This window comes from Zophobas morio, unplaced genomic scaffold (assembly GCF_036711695.1).
Source record: "Zophobas morio isolate AGI-343-1 ecotype UQ-CSIRO unplaced genomic scaffold, CSIRO_AGI_Zmor_V1 ptg000009l, whole genome shotgun sequence".
Taxonomy (NCBI): domain Eukaryota; kingdom Metazoa; phylum Arthropoda; class Insecta; order Coleoptera; family Tenebrionidae; genus Zophobas; species Zophobas morio.
The window spans coordinates 7,007,706-7,027,567 of record NW_026972114.1 but is presented as its reverse complement, the minus strand read 5'-3'; the positions used below and the strand labels follow the sequence as shown (position 1 = coordinate 7,027,567).

General features: G+C 31.7%; 2 protein-coding genes and 1 long non-coding RNA gene across 9 annotated transcripts; 2 read left to right on the top strand and 1 right to left on the bottom strand.

Moving 5' to 3' along the window:
* The first annotated feature begins 1,626 nt into the window (after positions 1-1,626).
* LOC135125935 (MORN repeat-containing protein 3-like) lies at positions 1,627-2,748 on the top strand. The gene is made up of 3 exons (XM_064051723.1): positions 1,627-2,000; positions 2,056-2,570; positions 2,626-2,748. The coding sequence occupies exons 1-3, from the start codon at positions 1,859-1,861 to the stop codon at positions 2,746-2,748; spliced, it is 780 nt and encodes a 259-aa protein (XP_063907793.1). The 5' UTR covers positions 1,627-1,858.
* On the bottom strand, positions 2,746-19,501 carry LOC135125809 (calcium release-activated calcium channel protein 1). 7 transcript variants are annotated; one of them, XM_064051503.1, is made up of 3 exons: positions 19,283-19,501; positions 13,016-13,139; positions 2,746-3,683 (listed from the first exon to the last, which is right to left on the bottom strand). In XM_064051503.1, the coding sequence occupies exons 2-3, from the start codon at positions 13,118-13,120 to the stop codon at positions 3,021-3,023; spliced, it is 768 nt and encodes a 255-aa protein (XP_063907573.1). In that variant the 5' UTR covers positions 13,121-13,139; positions 19,283-19,501; the 3' UTR covers positions 2,746-3,020. The 7 variants fall into 7 exon arrangements, with proteins under 7 accessions (XP_063907573.1, XP_063907571.1, XP_063907570.1 ...); XM_064051501.1 differs by lacking the exon at positions 19,283-19,501 and adding an exon at positions 13,697-13,840; XM_064051500.1 differs by lacking the exon at positions 19,283-19,501 and adding an exon at positions 13,351-13,442.
* LOC135125810 (uncharacterized) lies at positions 12,905-13,691 on the top strand. The gene is made up of 2 exons (XR_010279969.1): positions 12,905-13,027; positions 13,091-13,691. It is a non-coding gene; the product is annotated as an uncharacterized LOC135125810 (long non-coding RNA).
* Positions 19,502-19,862: the final 361 nt, after the last annotated feature.

The following is a 19,862-nucleotide window of genomic DNA, read 5'->3' as shown; positions in this document are numbered from 1 at the left end:
ATCGCATTTGAATAATTTGAATTAAAAAAAAAATCAAACAAGAAAATCGTTAAACATAGGCAACTATGTGCACGTTTGTTGCTTTTTGGGTAGTTGGTAGCTCTCCTACGGAATTTCTGTTGAAAGGGTTGGTAGAACTTGATTTAGTGGCTGGAGGGGTCAGAAGCGTCACTTTTGGTTTGTTTAAAGAAAGTTAATCGTACTGATTGCAATGCCACAGTTTTCCCCAACAAGCGTAGCTAATTCTTGCGGTTTTTTCCAAGCGGAAATATGTGAATTTTTGACCGACGCCAACACGTGGTGTAAATTTGTTTTATTGCTTGTAAATTCACAGTTCATGTTAAGATTTTAATCGTTAACTGATTCGAACAGTCAGGACTCATCTTTTGTTTATCAAATTATGAATGCGGTTTCTGGATGCTTATACTTAAGTGTTACATTATAACACTCCTTAACTCCTCATACATTGCTAATAGTTCATTTACGGCAGTTAATTTAACCTAACGTTGTTCCACTCTGGGAAAAGACCGTGGAAACTGCGATAGAAATCATATATCGTGGACTGAGGTACGGGGGGATTAAAAATGTCACCCCTTAGGGCGTTATTATCATCATGTCATCATCACATCACCGAGACATTTTTCTCGCAACGCTGGATGCATTTTATGTTTATTTATCATGTGTTTTGTTTGGGATAAGCTGGGGACAGTTCACGATATAAACTCTCAAAGCTAATGGCTATATGTAACCAGTCACTTGAATTAAGGCATCATTTAACATAATGAATGTTAATTCTTTGTTTGAATCGTTGATAAAATGTGGCATAATTTAATATTAGGTAAATTCTTTGTTTGAATCGGTGATAAAGTGTGGCAAATATTAACTTCGTGTAATTTTGTTAGCTTTGCAATTTTTCACCTCATGCGCTTTTTCTATATTTCACAATTTTTGCTTCAGTAATTTTCTTTGCTGTAAAATTTAAATTTAACGTAAATTTTCATGTTCTGCAGTTCCTAACCTCACGTAACTTTTTATCTGCACAAGTTTTACTTCACATTATTTTTTACCATGTAAATATTTTGTTGATTAATACTTCCATCATATAAATTGTCTCATGTCCAATCTTAACTCTCAGATATGAATTCTTTGTAAATAACACAATAACATGTGGCGGAAGCAGAGTGCGCGGTTCCTTGTCGAGCTGGCGGTCCCGCCATCTGCACAAAAGACGCAGATTTAGAATAGAAGCCAGAATTTCAATATTTCTGTCTATTGTAGACATCTGTATATCAATCTACCCAGTTCCCTATTAGCAACTCCAAGGTTACTTTATAGTGAATATACTGTCGCTATCAATTATAATAATCAGCGTTATAAAATTAAAATATAACCGACAAAATCTAAGTTAGATTTAAATACATTCCTCACGAAAAATCTACAGTGGCGACACTTTCATGCGTTATCTACTGACTTTCACTCAAATAACAATTATTATTAAATTTCAAATTGTTACGGAATTGTCGTTTTACAAGGTATACAATGTTTTATTAACTACCACATTTTTTTACATTATTGCTAAGCAACAATATTAACAGCAATATTGACAACTCCACCGTTTGTCTATCACTATTTTTCAAAATTACTTTCACACTTTTGTCAAACTAGTTTTTTTTGGGCAAATATTTTAAAATTAAACAGTTAAAAATAGTTTCATGGGCAACATTCAAGAAACTTAAGCGCACAACTATCGAAAACTATCGGTGTCATCCCGTCTCCACTATCGATTCCTCCAACATTATGTGAATGAGGACCATAAATCATTTAGCATTATTATGTTATTGATTAGTCGCTCTTAAAAATGCCGTTCCTAAAAGAAATGAAAAAGATACCCAGATCGGAAATCCTAGAAACTATGAGTAAAAAAAAAGGTCTGAGGCACGCAATTTTTAATACTGTAGGCGACAGGTATATTGGAGAATGGAAAGAAGACGAAAAAACAGGTACATTTATTTTATAAAATCATGTTATGTTCCTCTTATTGTGTATTTGCTTCAGGAAAAGGTGCCTTATTGACACGTTACAGACCAAAAAGAGAAAGACAACTATATGAAGGAGACTTTGAGCGCGGCTTTCGTCACGGTTTCGGGGTTTTGGCTTACGAAAATGAAGATCACGTTTTTCTGCTCGAATATAGGGGGAATTGGAAAAGGGGTAGAATGAACGGTTTTGGCTTAAGAAGATACAGAGACGGCGGTGTTTACATTGGAAACTGGAAACATGGCAAGAGAGACGGTTACGGACTCATGTGGTATCCCAACGGTGAGTTTTATGCTGGCGACTGGGTAAAGGATAAAAGGCAAGGTTTGGGAATGTTGATCAGACCAGACACAAGTAGGTATGAAGGATGTTGGTACGAGGATATGAAGCATGGAAAAGGCATTTTCCTGCACCTTGTAACCGGTCAAAAGCAACAAGGTGTTTGGACCCGAGATGTATGTGTTTTCTGTACATTTAAAGATATTCGATACCGCCAAAGCGTTCGTCGTCCTACTAAATACCCCATACACCTGGTACGCTTGTAGCACATACGCTTGTTTCAAAATCGTCTAAAGTATGTCATTGCAGGTTAAACTGGTCGGCATTGATGAACTATGCGAAACTTGGCAAATGAAAGCTTTGCAAGAAATAGTCCAATCATGTTTAACTCTTCACAAGAGTTTATCCTCTGAAATAAACCAAATTCCATAAGATAAATAATTCACTTTATTTTCAAAAATACATATACTGGAAAGGTGAAAATATAGTGTGTTCATCACAGTTCATACAAAATATATTAAGAATATTTACATCTGTTAAAATAAGTGTTGTGAATGCCACAACTATATCCGTAACTGTAATTCTACTAGAGCGCATGTAAAATTGTAAAAACCCCAGTAAGGAAAATCAGATTGTCTTCCACCTAACAGCAAAAGATAAAAACAAAATAGTACACAGCCTTCGTAGTACAAGATCCCGGTTATCTACACAATATGTACACCACTTGAAAGCATATCGTTAACACCATTAACCCTATTGTGTTCCATATCACCTTGCTCTATCTGTTCTTTGAGCCTTTCGAGCTCTCGTATCCCAGACACCGTCATTTCATACTTATGAGCAACTAACGAACGATAAAAATGTATAGCAAAAGCTAAAAATATGAAGAGAATAGGTACAAGAACAACGCTAGCCGACCACGCGGCAGTTTTATTAACATCGTAAAATTTTACCCAACACAGGATAGCAATTTCAGCCAAAAAAAGCAATAAACCAAGCAAAGTCGAAAATGCCCAAGCCGTTTCTATGTACCAGTGCAGTCTTTCATGAGGCGACTCATGAACAAGACTTATGGCATCTAAACTACATATAGCCTCGATATTGGGTAAGATACAAGTACTTATCATCAAAGCTAACATATGTACTGCAACCAATAAAGTAGTAATAACAGCAAAAACAACCAAAACGCTACTGGGAATGGTCACGGGAGTTTGAAGCTGGAGTTCTACCATGGCTACCATCGCAAATCCAGAAAGGAGAGCTGAGGTTTTACTTGACGCTTTTAGTTTGGCACGACTGAGGTGAAGTTTTCTCCATGATAAGTACTGGGATGTGTGGAGGTCACCCCCGGACTGGGACATCTTGCACTGGAATAAAACATTTTTTAAAGTTTGGTGTTCAACTGGGGAAATATTGTAATAAGAATATCTACTTTCATATATTTTCGATGTTTCACAGCTTATGCAACATGAAAATTTGGGTTTCCAGTTTCCGTCTGACTGTCGTCTCTTGACAATTTTATTATACCTATAATTTTTCTACTATTTGAGAAAACTTCACTACATATTTTATTTTATATGGAATCTAATAATGTAAAAGGAAGCTAAAACCATTGCGTCTGATGATGATTCAATTTTTGTTATGTCCGCTGTGGATACTTTCTTTACACTGTTTTCTCCATGTTGTTCTTTATCGTCTGCCGCTTCTTATATCTCATAGAGCAAATAACAAATACTAGAAATCTACGTCAGTTACTGAAACAACACCGAAAAACTAACCTTATCATTGATAATACAAGAGTTGGTAACACAATCACCTTTAGCTGTCACGCTTACTGATTAGTGATTACATTCCTTTCTTTATGAATCTTATTTGCGACCGAGTCACCACTATAATTAACAATAAAAGTGGAACTAATTTGTTAAAAGTTGAAAATAAAAAATACGAAACATAAAAAAGCTTCGTTAAACGTAAGTAATAAAATCCCTTTCATCTTAATAAATTTAAAACTGAGAATGAGTTTATAATTTATCAAACGGATGAGGAAGTTTGTATTGTTAATCAGTACCTACTTTATAAGCACGAGTAATCGGAACGAAACTGTCAGTAGTACTCATTACTAATTTATTATACACAGTGGTCATATGAAGTACATTATTCCTAACGTCAAAGCAAGTAAAATAGCCCCTCTTAAACGAAAACAATAATGTAGATGAATATTTATCATGAAAATTAAAAAAATTTAAGCTTAAAATAACTCACGGAACGGTAGAACTTGTTAATAATAGAACTTTGAAAATCACCAGTCACTGCCAATGCGTCAATTAACTTCCTCAAAGTTATGACGACACTATAAGAATAATTTTCGTTAAAAATAGTCGACCAGAATGAGATAACTTCCGAAAACAACAAACTAAATTTGACTGTTTCATTAATAACAATAACTGAGGGTGAAGCTTAACTGCAAAATCCTTATTTCTCTACGAGAAATTAAAAACATGGTTTTGAGTATCGTGTTGTTCAAAGAATACTACATATATTAAGAAAAAAATAAAGCCATAGATTAGGCCCCACCCATACCCGCCCCGATCTCAATTCTCAATTGTGATAAATTTTTCATTAGTTGTCAGATCGAGGGGCGGGGTGTAACTGCAAGATCCATATTTGTCTACAAGAATTTACCATTTTAAACTTTAAAGTTCTTGTTTTAAAAAAATGACTAAGCATGTTAAGAAAAAAGGCAAAATATAAGCCCCGCCCACCCGCCCTATCTCAATTGTGATAATTTTTTTTATCCTCAAGAGCCAAAGGAGTGGAATTTAATTGCAAAATTCTTATTATTTCTCTACAAGAAATTACCATATAAGACATGTTTTTGAGTACCGTGTTATTCAAAAAATAGTATTTGATGTCTACATCAAAAAATCAAAAAATAAAAATTCGAAAATTTCAAATTTAAAAATCGAAAATTTGAAAAATGAACAAATCGAGAAAACGAAACTCGAAAATTAAAAAAACTGGAAAATTGAAAAAACGGATAATTGATAAAATCAAAAGAATGAGAAGTCGGGGACACCAAAAAGTCGAGAAGTCCAAAAATCGACTCCTGAACTGAGAAACCGAAATAAAACTGAAAATCCCAAAAATAAAAATCGAAAAATCTAGAAGTCGAAAACTCGAAGAATCGAAATATTGAAAAATTCCAAACCGAAACAAATATCCAAAAATTGAGAAATTAAAAAATTAGACAACCCAGAAATTGAAAAGACAAAGTCGAAAAATCGAAACTTTGCGAAGTCGAGAAATGGGAAAATCAAAAATAGATTAATTAAAAAATCGAAAAACTGAAAAATTGACAAATCGAGAAATCAAAACTCCGGAATTTAAAAAATTGAAACATTGAAAAATCGGATAACCGAAAAATCGAAACACCGAAAAATTCAAAAACTGAGACATCGAGAAATCGAGGAGTGAAAAGCCGAGAAGAAAAGTTAAAAACTGAAAAATTGATAAATCAAGAAATTGAACAATCAAAACATCTAAACATCTGAATTCGATAAATCGAGAAATCAAAAAATTAAAAACTCGAAATATTTTAAAAAAGAAAAATTGGAAAAATCGAATATCTAAAAACTCGAGAAATCCAAAAACCTAAAATGTTATGAATTGAAACATCGAAAAGTTGAAAAATTGAGAAATCAAAGTATAAAACAGTCGAAAAATTGAAAAATCTAAAGTTCAACGAAAAATTGAAAATCCAAAAAGTGAAAAATCAATAAATCAAAAAATCCGGGAGTCCAAAAATCGAGAAGTCGAAAAATTGAAATATTGAAAACTCCTAAAACTGAAAGAAATATCCAAAAAATTGAAAAATTAAAAAATTTGAAAAGTGAGAAATCAAAAAACAAGAAAAGCAAAGTCGAAAAATCGCAAGCTTAAAAAATCGAAAAATTGAAGAATCAAAAAATCTGAAAAATCGAAAAATTGAAGAACTGAAAAAATCGAAACTTTAGGAAGTCGAAAAATGGGAAAATAAAACGAAAGATTAGTTCAGAAATCCGAAAACTGAAAATTTAGAAACGTCAAAATTTGAAAAATCGAAATATTGAAACATCGGAAAATTGAGAAATCGAAAAATAAAAAAAATCGAGCAATCAAAAATTTGAAGAATGGAAAAATTGAAAATGCCCAAAATTGAATTATTGAAAAATGCAGATATCCACAGTTGAAAAATCGAGAAATCGAAAAACCTAGAGTTTTATTAATTAAAACATAGAAAAGTTGAAAAATTGAGAAATCAAAGTATAAAACAGTCGAAAAATTGAAAAATCTAAAATTTAACGAAAAATTGAAAATCCAAAAAATAAAAAATCAATAAATCAAAAAATCCGGGAGTCCAAAAATCGAGAAGTCGAAAAATTGAAATATTGAAAACTCCCAAGACTGAAAGAAATATCAAAAAAATTGAAAAATTGAAAAACTGGAAAAGTGAGAAATCGAAAAGCTAGAAAAGCAAAGTCGAAAAATCGCAAGCTTAAAAAAATCGAAAAATTGAAGAATTAAAAAAATCTGAAAAACCGAAAAATTGAAGAACTGAAAAAATCGAAACTTTGGGAAGTCGAAAACTGGGAAAATAAAACGAAAGATTAGTTCAGAAATTTAGAAACGCCAAAATTTGAAAAATTGAAAAATCGAAATATTGAAACATCGGAAAATTGAGAAATCGGAAAATAAAAAAAATCGAGAAATCGAAAATTTGAAGAATAGAAAAATTGAAAATGACCAAACTTGAATGATTGAAAAATTGACATCCACAGTTGAAAAATCGAGAAACTGAAAAACCGAAAATTTTTTGCCAAGATTGATCGTGTTATGCAAAGAAACCTAAATGTATGAATTGAAAAAGCAAATCAAAAAAGAAGCCCCACCCATCCGTCTCAACCTCAATCGTGATGAATTTTTCCTTATACAAATTTACTATTTGAAACATGTTTTAAGTTTCTTGTTTTGAAAAGATGACTACACATGTTAAGAAAACAAGAAAAAATTAAAACCAAAGATTAAGCTCCACCCCTACCTGCCCTGATCTAAATGGTAATAAAGTTTTCATTCGTTGGTAGATCTAGGGGCGGAGCCTAATTGCAAAATCCATTTTTATTTACAAAATATTTATCATTTTAAACGTGTTTTAAGTTTCTAAGAATAAAAAATCAGCACAACTGAGACGGGGTGGGCAGGCGGGGTTAATATTTTGCCTTTTGTTCTTAATAAACATAGTATTCTTTGAACAACACGATACTCAGAAATATGTTTTTCATTTCTTGTAAAGAAATAAGTATTTGCAGTTAAGCTCCGCCCTCTTGGTTCTCGCCAAATAAAAAAAATCATCACAATTGAGAAAGGGCGGGTGGGCGGGCTTGCATTTTGGTTTTTTTCTTTTAATATGTGTAGACTTCTTTTCACAACAGTAACATGCTTAAAATGGAAAATTTGTATGTATAAGGAAATATCGATTTGCAATTAGGCTCCGCCCCATAATTGTACAATCCATATTTCCTTGCAAAAATGTACCATTTTAACCATGTTTTAAGTTTCTTGTTATGAAAAGATGGCTATGTATATTAAGAAAAAAAAAAAAAAAACGCAAAATATAAGCCCCATCCCAAGCTCAATTGTGATGCATTTTTCATTCGTTGTCAGAGCGAGGGGCGGAGCCTAATTACAAAATCGATACTTTCCTACAAAAAATTACTATTTTAAACATGTTTTACCTTTCTTGTTGTGAAAAGGAGACTCCACCACACATATTTTGAGAAAAAAGGACAAAATTTAAGCCCTTGTAGTTATGATACCTAATTTTTTTTTGAGATAAATAACAATAAATCTTGTCTTGTCGAGAACTATCTTCAACAATGTAGTAAGTACTGACAGAAAGTTACAGTGTAGAAAATAATGGCAGCTATTTAAAATATGAGGGTTTCGGTGAACAGGTGATTAAATGGCTTAATATTAGTGTACCTCATTATCCCTATCAAAATTTGATTTTCGTGGAATTGATGCTGTCAACCAGTAAAATGTCCCCCCTAGTTCAGGGATTTTCCTTCAAGTTGGCAGCCCTGCACACCACCGCAATTTGATTGGTTGGAAAACCCAACGTCAACGACAACGTAACGGCGAAAGTTAAAAGTTGGTCCTCTCGAACGTCATCCCCAAAGGCCTACCAACTTTCAACGGCAACGTCAACGGCAAGTTTATAAATCGACCTTAATACACATAAGCTCTTCATCATTTTAAGGGTGAGCTAACGCATATTCCAGCATAGGGAAATACATATAAACTTCCTTCAAATTTTTGCCAAAAGTATCCGTCCGATTGTACTAAACTACTCCACACCGTTGAAATGAGCGTAAAAAAACACTACTCACACTTTTTAAAAGTAATGAGTGATTGTAATGAATTCCTTTAAAAAAAAGTAATTTGTAATTATAATGAATTACTATTGTCACTGAATGAGTAATTGTAATGCATTACTTTTTAAAAGTAATTGTTCCAATCACTGGCTGAAAATCTGGTCGGCCCTATTGGGTCGGTGTTCATTTTACAGTATAATAAAAAATAATACTCATGAAAAATGCTGATTTTATTAAAATAATTAAAAACCAATGTTTAAATTGATCAATACTACACAATCGTGAATACCACAAATATGCACACCTGCACGTAACCACAACAAATCTGCAAGAATGAGTTATAACCTTAGATCATATAATAATTTATTATATGATCTAAGGTTATAACCACAGACTAGTAAACAACTGGTCTATGGTCATAACCTTGGAATGCTGGAGTTGTGATTTTAGAGTAGTTATGCTTTAAAATTAATTGCAAGCCACGTGTTTTCTAACCAATTGGAAAGCTGTCTGTTCGGCGATTTTAAATCAGTTAAAAAAAATAAAATCGGAATTTACAATACACTTAAGAACAATTTAACTAAATGATATATCAAGTGTCAAGAAAATGTAATCGAAAAATTTTGGGAGAAAAATTAAGAAGTGTGAACTTGTCAAAAATGCATTAGAGTCGAGAGAATACGATTATTTCAAATGCTATAGGAGAAAATGCTTGTGCGTATGACACTAAATAAATTTTTACCGAGACGCTAGAATTAATAAGACTTGTAACAAACTTACCAACGGAAGCAATGAAAAGTTTGACGAAGAGACAGATCTATGCATGTTGGAATAGCCTGCAAAATTGTGTTCAATATAAAGAAAGGTTTAAAATGACACACAAGGAACGAAGAATAAAACTGGAAATAACAACTGGTCTGAAGTAACGACAGTGATGACGACAATTTTGTTTGGATTAATCGCCACTTTTTGATACAATGAGATCACTTCGCAATTTTTAGTTTTTACATTGTATAAACTCCTACAAACTCAAATATACTTAATAACATTTTTGGGATACAGTTTTGTATACAGTATACACATTGAGTTTTTTTCTGTTAGTTAACGTTCAGATTACTTTTTAAACTACAAGTAAAATTAAAGGAAAAACCTATATTATATTGACGATTCTTGACTTTGGTAAAAATATTAAATGTTTTTACAACAAACATTGAACTGGCAAGCCATTATCTTTTCACAATAGGAATGTTAGGAATCATAACGGTCTTTTAATTTACTCGCTTCTGTAAAGGCCACGGACCGTTAAATAAACTTTTCTCTGCAAATTTTTTAGCTGTTTTTCTCGAGAATTATTAATTTAAACTAACCGTAAGAGCTTTTATGTTTATTTTTCTTAAATTAAATTTAAACGAACATCCATACCGCCTGTAATAGATATCGATAATATATTTATAATAAACAGCTTTATTGAGTATTTTTCCAAATCGAAAGCAAGTTCAAATTCTACAAATATTTGTTCTCTGGTCCTAATACTCTATACGTAAAGAACGATATTACTTAAAATTAAGAACTGTACCCAACAGCTGAATTATAATTTGGTTTATCAGCCTTTCGTATTTCCTCTCATAGTATAATTTTCAAAGATGCAGATATACGATTTCTCGAAAATAACTGAATTTAGTTTTAGTTTTCATGGAAAAATTTATAAACACAAAACACACTACTAATCATATTTCCTTTTACCAACATAGTTTTGTGGCTAGAATATCACCCATCACAAATTTGGCGATAATTACACAGTATTTGTCTAAATCATTGGATAATCAAAACAGGCCTTGAAATGGTCCATCACACTGTAATTGCAGTTACGAAACAAGAGATATAAACCATAACATTCCTACGACTGTCAGGGGTATTGCGAGGTTCAGTCTTGAACCCTTTTTTTATCAATGATTTAACATCAGCGCTTATCACTGAAGAATTTGGTTTTGTAAGTTAGAATTCCAAAAATAATCTAATATTACATAAATGAAAATGTTTCTGTGGTTCACTCAAAAAGCGTCGCATATTTTTGTTGACTCTGTCGAAGGTGTGTTTTGTGAACAATCTCAACATATTAAACAAAACGTATCAAAACCAAAAATTTCAATTCTGTCTAAACCAATCTTAAATTTCAATAAGCTCTCCTAACAGGAAATTGTTTATAAATTACTTAAGCAGTTTAATCATGTTAATCAAAGTAGGTTAGCGCAACTAGATCAGGTCATTGTTCAGGTGATGTGTGAATAAATGATACGATTTTCACACTAGGTTAATGGCAGTAGGACGATGTTGAAGAATAATAGTAGAATGCTGTAATTCTATGATCACGAAAATTATTTTATTTGCGATCATTTTCGAGTCAGAAAAAGAAAGAAATTCGACAAGACGAACAGTACTAGAAATCGTCTAGAGTATTTTGCTGTATGACAATTAGGTTTTTTAAGATATACAAGAATTTCTCATACTTAGAACGAAATTTTAAAATCAACAAACAAAAAATTCCGCCAAAAAAAACTAAAATAAGATTTACCCCAAAACGTAACATAAGTTGCTAAACTTTACCTTGCCATTACACATTGCCATTGTAAATAAGAAGAAGAAAGGTTCAATTTCTAACACGTTCACAACACAGAGAAAAATATTCACTTGTTAAATATAAAACGACACTGATCTTTGCCAGAGTTTTAAACCAGAGTCTCAATGTATAAGTTTCCAAAAGGACGTATGCATCACATTATAAGCATTCTCTGCGACCTGTAGCGTCGCATTTGGATTACCATATTGGTAAAAGAATCTTTTGGTTCATTTTTTTCCAACTACGAATTTCTGACTGTGATGTTTATTAATATACACTGACACACTGTATCCCAAGTAGCCCAGGACGTGTCGCTATAAATCGCAAACACTCCCGTATTCTTCAGCGCCATTCTGTGATAGGTGAAAGTGTCTGTTGTTTCAAAAATGAGAAGGTCAGGTACCAGTAAATTTTCGTTTTTATAACAACCGACGCCAAAACTTAATAAACTAGTACTCCTGTGCCAGTCCTTGGCATTGTTTATGGTTTCAGATTAATACGAACTACAGTTTTATTTTTGTTTTTATCTTCAAAGGACAATAGTTAATTTATCACTTACGAAAAATATTCCTATTGAAAATTCAGCCAAATTTGTTTTATGGCAGGTAGCCAATAAGAATCGAATAATTTTATAAAGACTTATATTATAAATTTCTACGAGTTTATTTATCAAGAAAACCATCTTTCGGTCAACCGTTCGTATAAAAAATAAACATCGTTTAACGTAATAGTCTGTTTAAAAGTGCGCCGAACTCAAATCAAACAATATTCCATTTACGCGTTTGAGGTTTAACCAAGCAAAAACTAACTTAGACCTAACGATTGATGCCTTAATTGAAAAACGTTGCGAAGCGTTGCTATTTTAACCAAGCAGTAGAAACATGTTATTTAGGGAAAATTATGAGCTCTATCTCAAAAATGCCAAATCCCATATTACGTAATAATTTGAGACAAGTTTTGAAATGGACAATATTTAACAATGTATAATACAATAATTTGAATTATTACTTAATATTTTATTGTTAATTTATACTCTCTGTAAAACAATGAAGTCAACTCCTTAAGGTCAAAGTTCTTGTATAGTCAGTTTACCGAACACACGGAGTGATCACGTGCGCTACAAAGTTAGCGTCCAAGCTTACAGGATAACATCAAAATTGAGTGTATAAACTTTGGCGGGATATTTGAAAATATGTTTGCCTGTTTATAAATCCATCCTATATTCCATACAGAATGATCCAAAATGTTTTTCACAAGAAGCGGGCATGGAAAACAAACAAATAAAAATTAAAAAATAATCGGAATATTGCCTATCATTAACCAAAATTGTAATAAAGCTGCTGTTTAATTTATTTTAGACGCCATGTATTATTGCCAAAAGATATCCTTCAATTTACTTATTATAACTATTATAAGCCATTTCCTTTTCTGAGAGAATAAAAAAAAAATCAGAAATTTAAAAACTGTTCTGAACCTTAATTCTAGGTAGTTTGACACATTCAATTTACTGTAAAAACTGTCAATATGGTAGCAGTAAGTACCAACAATAATATTATAATAGTACTACAGATGGTTAGTATTTTGGCCACAGATTTTTAGTGACAGAATAACGGGGGGACGTGATTCCTAACCACAAAATTTTTAGTATGGTGGATTATTTGCTGAAGTATACCTGGTTTCTTCGGTAAGCTTGCAAACCTCTAGTAGCAGCAATCACTTCACTTTTAAATGTTCTGCCCAAATTTAGGCCACCTGTGTCACCATTTCCAACAGGCATGTGTGGCTACCAGACCCCCCTAAAAATCAAAAAGAAAAATTATATTTACGACAAGTAATTAAAGTTATTTACAGTCTGCTCCGTTTAACTAAACATACACTTAAATAATCTTCTCGAAACTTAAAAATAACATTTTTAGCATTTAAAAGCACGCAAAGGCTAACCGCTAAGTCGACTAAATTAACATTAAAAGCGATGGATTTAGCTTTAATACCTACGCAAATATTTACCATTGTTGTGTGCGCTTCCCAAGTTTAATATCAAACGGTTAAAAATAATATTTACAAAATAATGGCTGCAACCACTTGCCAGACACTTGCTGGTAGACTATCATAACACTTTCGAGCACTGCAGGAGATTTACGATTCGATTACGGCAGTAAATTTGAATGAATGTCACCTATTTAATCACGACGTTTATCACATTTATAGAAGACCTCGCTGCCTTGGAACTTCATGTCGGTTTGGTTATGTTATTGTGCAGGTGTTGATAAATTTGTGTTAATTTGGTACTGACAGGTTATCAGGTGGGAGGTTATCGATAAGAAATTGATTAAATTATTATAAAATCACTCACTGGTTGTTTTTTTTAACTAGTTCCGCCGTTTCCGAATTCTGCGAATTGACCACAAATTGACTAATTGAGAACGACGTTGCCAAGTTACGAATAGATCCGATGAAAAATTAGTCGAAAAGTGTTTACTCAGAATGCGATTTAACCGAAAATTTAAGCGCAGACGGCGTTTTGTCTGGCTGCACTTTTAATAGAAGACAATTTTAATCAAAATTACAGTCGGTTTTTTTAAATAATAGGTTCGTCCAAATTATTATTTCGTGTATAGTTGGTTGCCTACTGTATTCAAAATTCACACTCGTTTAAAAATTGTGCATATTTCATTAATTAAATTATTGTTACTACTAGTTATATAATTTTAATAAGTATTCATAAATTATATAGCTGTATTTTTGTTAAAGAACATGAAAATATTACATACTAAAAATTAACATACAAACATGAACGTACTCACCACACATTTGTAGGGAAGACCTATTACGAGGAATATCTGTTTAAATTTAAAAAAGAGGTGTAAATTTTCAAGTCATTTAATTGAGACAAATCATAGTGCAAGGTAATGGTTCCAGAAACAACTCAAGCAGCAGACTGTCGTCTTCACGTCAATTTTTGGTCATAACTCGACGAGATTTTTATGACTTATTTCTGACGTCAAGTAATGACGTCAAAAGGCCGTCCTTTTTTCGTCATTTTTTATAGATTATATGATCAATTAGATGTGGGTCGTCGTATTCTTTAAAAACTGGCCTTCATAATGCTTAATTATATCTAGAGCAAAAAATACAACGGCTTTATTAGAAATAAACCAAAGTCAAGTTTTTTCATTCTAATAATTTCTAATAATTATTTCTAAAAACGTGTTTACACTGGCAGTGTTTTTTTTCGTCCATTGTCCATTGTCCCTAAAACGGGACAAGGTTTTGAAAAGTTCATTTGTCGAATTTTGATTTTATAAAGACGTTTATAAAGTGATGATGGTAACCAAAAAAATTAGAGAGTAATTCATTTTTAGTTTTATTAAATTTATTTCATCTAATGAAAAAATAATGCTCAACTTCCATATTTACTATACAATACATCAGATATTTGGGGCGTGCATTCGGACTTTCCCTTTTTTCGGCATTTATGTTTGTTGCACTTCACAGTGGAGCTTTAGAATTCCAATATTTCCATTCCAGTTGGTTCTCAATCACCGAAACTTTCTCGTGTATCCGTTACTCACTTCATTTTTAACGCAATTTTGTGAAAATTTCTACCAGTCAATGTGGGTTGTATTTACACGAAGTAAGTTAATATCTAATAAAGTAATCATTTTAATTTTTACGTGTTTCTGTTATTTTTGATAACTGTACGTACCTAGATAACAAAAGCAGTTTTTTCAGATAAGCTGGAAAGACCATCATTAATCACTGAAGATACTCCCGCTGATTATGAACAATAACTTGCTGTGGTAGTTTTTGAAAATCTAATGAACATAATTTTACTCTAGACTTGAAACCAATACAAAAAACATGTGTGAAACGTAAGAAATGCTAAAGGAAACGAGTGAAAAAATCTCCAACATGGAAACGTCATGAAATCTGACAACTGAAAAAGAAAACAAAAGTAAAAGATATGCCGCCAACACCACAGCTAAACAAATTTTGGCGAATTAGAAGATTATCTTTTACGATACTTTTTGGTCACTTACTATACCTGGCACATTTCGCTACATTGTAAAAAGTATCGACAACGAGATTTTCCTGATAGGCTATACGTTTTTGTCAATGCAACTATTTTACGATTATCCGTTAGATTAAAGTAAATTTAGCATTTTTAAAGTGCAGAATTTTTCTTCTGATTTAAATTGTAATCTCTTAAATTTAATAATAGCCAAGTGCTATTGCCCACAGACGAAAAAATGATTGTGCAATAAATTGAGGCAAACTTAAAAAACTTAGGTTATTAATATGGTTGTTAAAACAGTGTATTGGGGACAGTCAAGTCGTCGTGAATGAGATAGTTTTTTACAGTACATTTTCAAATCAATTAACTCCAACAATGCGATTCAGTTCTCTTTTCCCTTTATTCTAGTTTTTAAAACTGATTTTTCTTTAAATAGCATATTTTATTGCAACGTTTATTTTTGGTTATATATTGTACATTATCCTTTTTTTTGTTTATACTAATTATACTCGTAATTACCTGTATGCAGATTTATTTGTGTTCTTAAGAGTGGTTTATCTTTAATTTGTTTAATTGACATATATTTTTTGATTTGTTTTTTGAAGTTCATTGTTGGTTGACACAACTGTAGTAAAAATTTTTTTACACTAATTTGTTTTAACTTTAATTAATATATATTTTGTTTTGGAGTTTATCTGGTGATTATAACGAATTTCAATATTTTATTTAAGGTAAACAAAATAAAAATATAAAATTATTTCAGCGTTTTATTTATTGCATTTTTTTTTCTAAAAATCAAAACATAAAAAACGTCTTAAAATGGACAGTAAATGCCGTCTCTCAGACGTCAATACATCACGTCAATAGTTCGTTACAAAATGACGTCATCTGGACGAAACATTTGACCGTCACTGGTACGTCAATATCGCGTGAAATCTTCGGTGACAATGACGTAATTGATAACATTTATTCTCGTGAAAACGGCATCATGTTGACTGGGAAATTGGTGCACATATTAAAATAAATAAACAAGTCAATATACTTATACTATGATCAAATACTTAACTCTCCTATTAAGAGAAATTACATTTAGAAGTATTTCTGACGTTCAAAACTCAAAATTTCATATTGTGGGTGTTTTATCGCTTTTATACATATCTGAAAACCCACGAAGCGAAATGAGAACTATTTGTAGGAACATCAATGTGTGTAAATCCGGTGGTTATTTGTTAGTTATTTTAAGTGGATTGCACAAGTTTAATTTCCTCGTGTAGCAAATAGCTTTTAAAGAAAACTGATTAATCAAATCGAGTCTCTGAAGTATTGCTTATGTAGTCAGTATCTAGAAAGCAATTAACAACATTCACATTTAGTTATCTAGAATTTTAATTTCACAAAAATATTTATTAATGAAGAATACGATACCCAAATTATTTTTATCTTTTTTTTTTTTAAATAGAGTTTCTAACTGTGATTGTTTTGCAGTCTGCATATGCTTCAGGTTCTTTGGTTTTTCGGTTACTGTAATCATACTATTTTTGCATGCTAATAAAGTTTTACAACCTAAAATTAACCAACCTAAGCTCGTAATCCGTAAAACCATAAATTTCATAGTGTTGGTCAAAATTTAGAAGATCGATAAACCGTGAACAGGGCCGTAATGAAACTGAGATAGTGAGGTGTCTTCATTACAACGACTCACAGTTGACATTCAACTTATAACATTTTTTTATTTCAGTATTTATTCAGTGACGAAGACCAATAACCGTTTTCCTAAATACAACTCATCCAATAACGTAGGCAACCATGTATGCTGAGTGGAACCCCTATAGGTTGATAGCAGTTTTTAGAGATTTTTGGAAAATAGCTTACACAGTTTTTAGAAGCGTCTCTTGACCATTCTTCTCATCTTGCAGTGCTAGTGTTAACATATATTAAAAATTGGCAAGTAGAGTTTTGTTTATAATTTCACCAAAACAGAAATGAATCGCATTCGAGCCACTGTCCCTCTCAACGAGAATAAATAGTGTGAGACCAGTTAATTAAAGATTTTTTAGTCTGAAATATCGTTTGCAATTTCACAGTTCCTGTTCAGTTTTTACTGTTCGTGGTTCTAATACAATTTAACTATAATAACGGAAATGTTTCCATAAAACACAGGAAATTCACTTATTCACACTCAATTTATTTTAGCAACCATATATCTAAAGTTCTGGATGTTTTTACTTAAGTTATTGCCCTATCCTTGAATTTGACGATGTAATCTGGGAACACATTTTTTATTTAATCAATAATCAATGACTTGAATTAAGCATAATGGTATTTGGATTTTAATTGTTAAATAAAAGCACAAAATTCCGAAAGCGGAGCACACTCTGACAGATTTTTTTGTTATGTCATTTGCTCAAATCTATTTTTAAATAGTGGTCTTTATGGGGACACCCGCATCCACGCGAAAAAAATTACTTTTTAGCAGATGGGCCACATTTATTAAAAAATATAATGCAATGTTTGGTACAAAACAAAATCATTCAACTACCAAATGATTTTGTTGAAAAATATAAACTAACTTCTGATTTGGTTGACGTGCAACACATTAAAGATGTTTGTGAAAAAGAAGAAGAAGGCAAATTTGAGCTGTGGATTTTTTACAATCTAACCATTTTAACAAAATGAAGGTGTCAAATTCTCGAAACGTTTTGAATCGAAATGTTAGTTGTGGAATAAAATTTGATGGCGAAGAGGAGAGAGAAGACCAATCTTCTCTAACGACAGCTGTTTTTATTGATGTTGTACATAGGTGGTTTCAGTTGATTAGTTCTAGATCGACTATTTTGGACTTGAGCAAGTTTAATATGGCTGTCTATTTATATATGACTTAAAACTTTTATCAGTTTCTCAATATTTGGACGGTTCAAATAACTTAAGTTACGAAACCGACAAAACAACACCTTTAGTTGGTTTTTTGAGTTATATTAAAAATAATAACAGAAAAGAAAACGGTGTTCCTAAAGGAAAAGAAAATTTAGCTTTACCTAGAAATTGGAATTTGAAGAAAAAAGAATTTTCTTTGAGAGAAAAAAATGCTTTGTGCAGCTGCACAGGTTACGTTGTTAAAAGCTTGATAAAAAATTAAAATTTTTGCAAAAAATGTATTGTTGCTTTGGTCTCTAAGAAGAATTGTAATGAAAATTATGCAAAATTTGTGGCATTAAAAGAATATAAAACTGGGTGCTTTATATTACGCTTCAAAGAACGCGTCCCAAATTGCAATTTTAGTAGAGCAAATATTTTGTAATTTGAGAGATTATTTAAAGGATAATGATTTTCGCACTGGTAATGTTTTGGAAGTCATAAAGAAAGAAATTAGGAAAAATTCGACTTATCGCTCAATACAATTTCCAACATGCTGCAACAGCAAAACAAAATTTACTGCAAGTATTATAGTTTACCATCTGAAAATCTATACCAGAAAAGCTAAAGAAGAAATAAGAAAAAAACAAAGAATAAAATTCAGCAAAAGCCATGCAATGAGGGATTTGGTTGAAAAAAATAAAGAGTAAGAGTTTCGTTGTCCAAAATTTCCTGAGTTTATATTAAAACTATTTAACTGACAAATTTCAAGATAAGACATTATTATCTTCGATATTTTGTTTATTATATTATGTAAATACGCTTAATACCACTAATTCAATAGTAGCCCCTATTTAAAATTTTCCTAATAACGCCATTGACCTTTTGGCATTAGTTTTGTATCAAAAATTGCTGTCGCTTGTCAGTGTTTGCTCTACTCTTATCATTATGTTATTTACGTACACTAGCCGTAACCAAGTATACAAATAATCATGAGACGATCTCTATTCTGTACCGTAACTTAAATCGTTTTAATAAAAAAATAAAATTATTAAGTAGAGTTGGCTTTACCTTCAAATTTTGGATGATACTACTGCTCATAATTTCATATAAACCAATGCTAGCAGAACTTTTCACTCATCACTTTTTGCCACTTTTCTGTTGCTTAACTATAAGTCAGTTAACAGAATGATTTGATGTCAATTGTGCAGAAGAACCACCTTATGTCACAACCAATTAAAATTCATTTCACTTTCTATCGCACAGTACAAAGACGGAAATAATCTTTTAGAATACAAATTTTCTCTAATTGTTAAACACAACTGGAAATTGAAATGATTGAAAAATGATGTTATTTAAACCAATTTTTACACCAACTGTTATGTAATGAATCGTAATTATGCCAATTTGATATTACGCAGTTAACGATGAATATGCAAGGTGTGATCAACAAAAAACGTCCCCAGTTCGGATGAACGAGTTGTATTTTTCACTGTCTATTACTTACAAGGAGGAATGAGAAAAACAGTTAAAAATGTAGCACTAACTAGATGACGACTTTTATCAATCTCGCTTTTAAATATTCATGTTACAAGTTTTTTTTTTTGTACAAGCGATTGATTTTAAAGAAGGAGTTGACAACTTTTGTTAA

Coding starts and splice junctions, on each gene's coding strand:
- LOC135125935 (XM_064051723.1), top strand. CDS start 1,859: ATGCCGTTCCTAAAAGAAATGAAAAAGATACCCAGATCGGAAATCCTA. Junction 2,001..2,055: donor GAAAGAAGACGAAAAAACAG/GTACATTTATTT, acceptor TATTTGCTTCAG/GAAAAGGTGCCTTATTGACA. Junction 2,571..2,625: donor CTAAATACCCCATACACCTG/GTACGCTTGTAG, acceptor ATGTCATTGCAG/GTTAAACTGGTCGGCATTGA.
- LOC135125809 (XM_064051503.1), bottom strand. CDS start 13,120: ATGCCTGTTGGAAATGGTGACACAGGTGGCCTAAATTTGGGCAGAACA. Junction 3,684..13,015: donor AAGCTTACCGAAGAAACCAG/GTATACTTCAGC, acceptor GTTTTATTCCAG/TGCAAGATGTCCCAGTCCGG.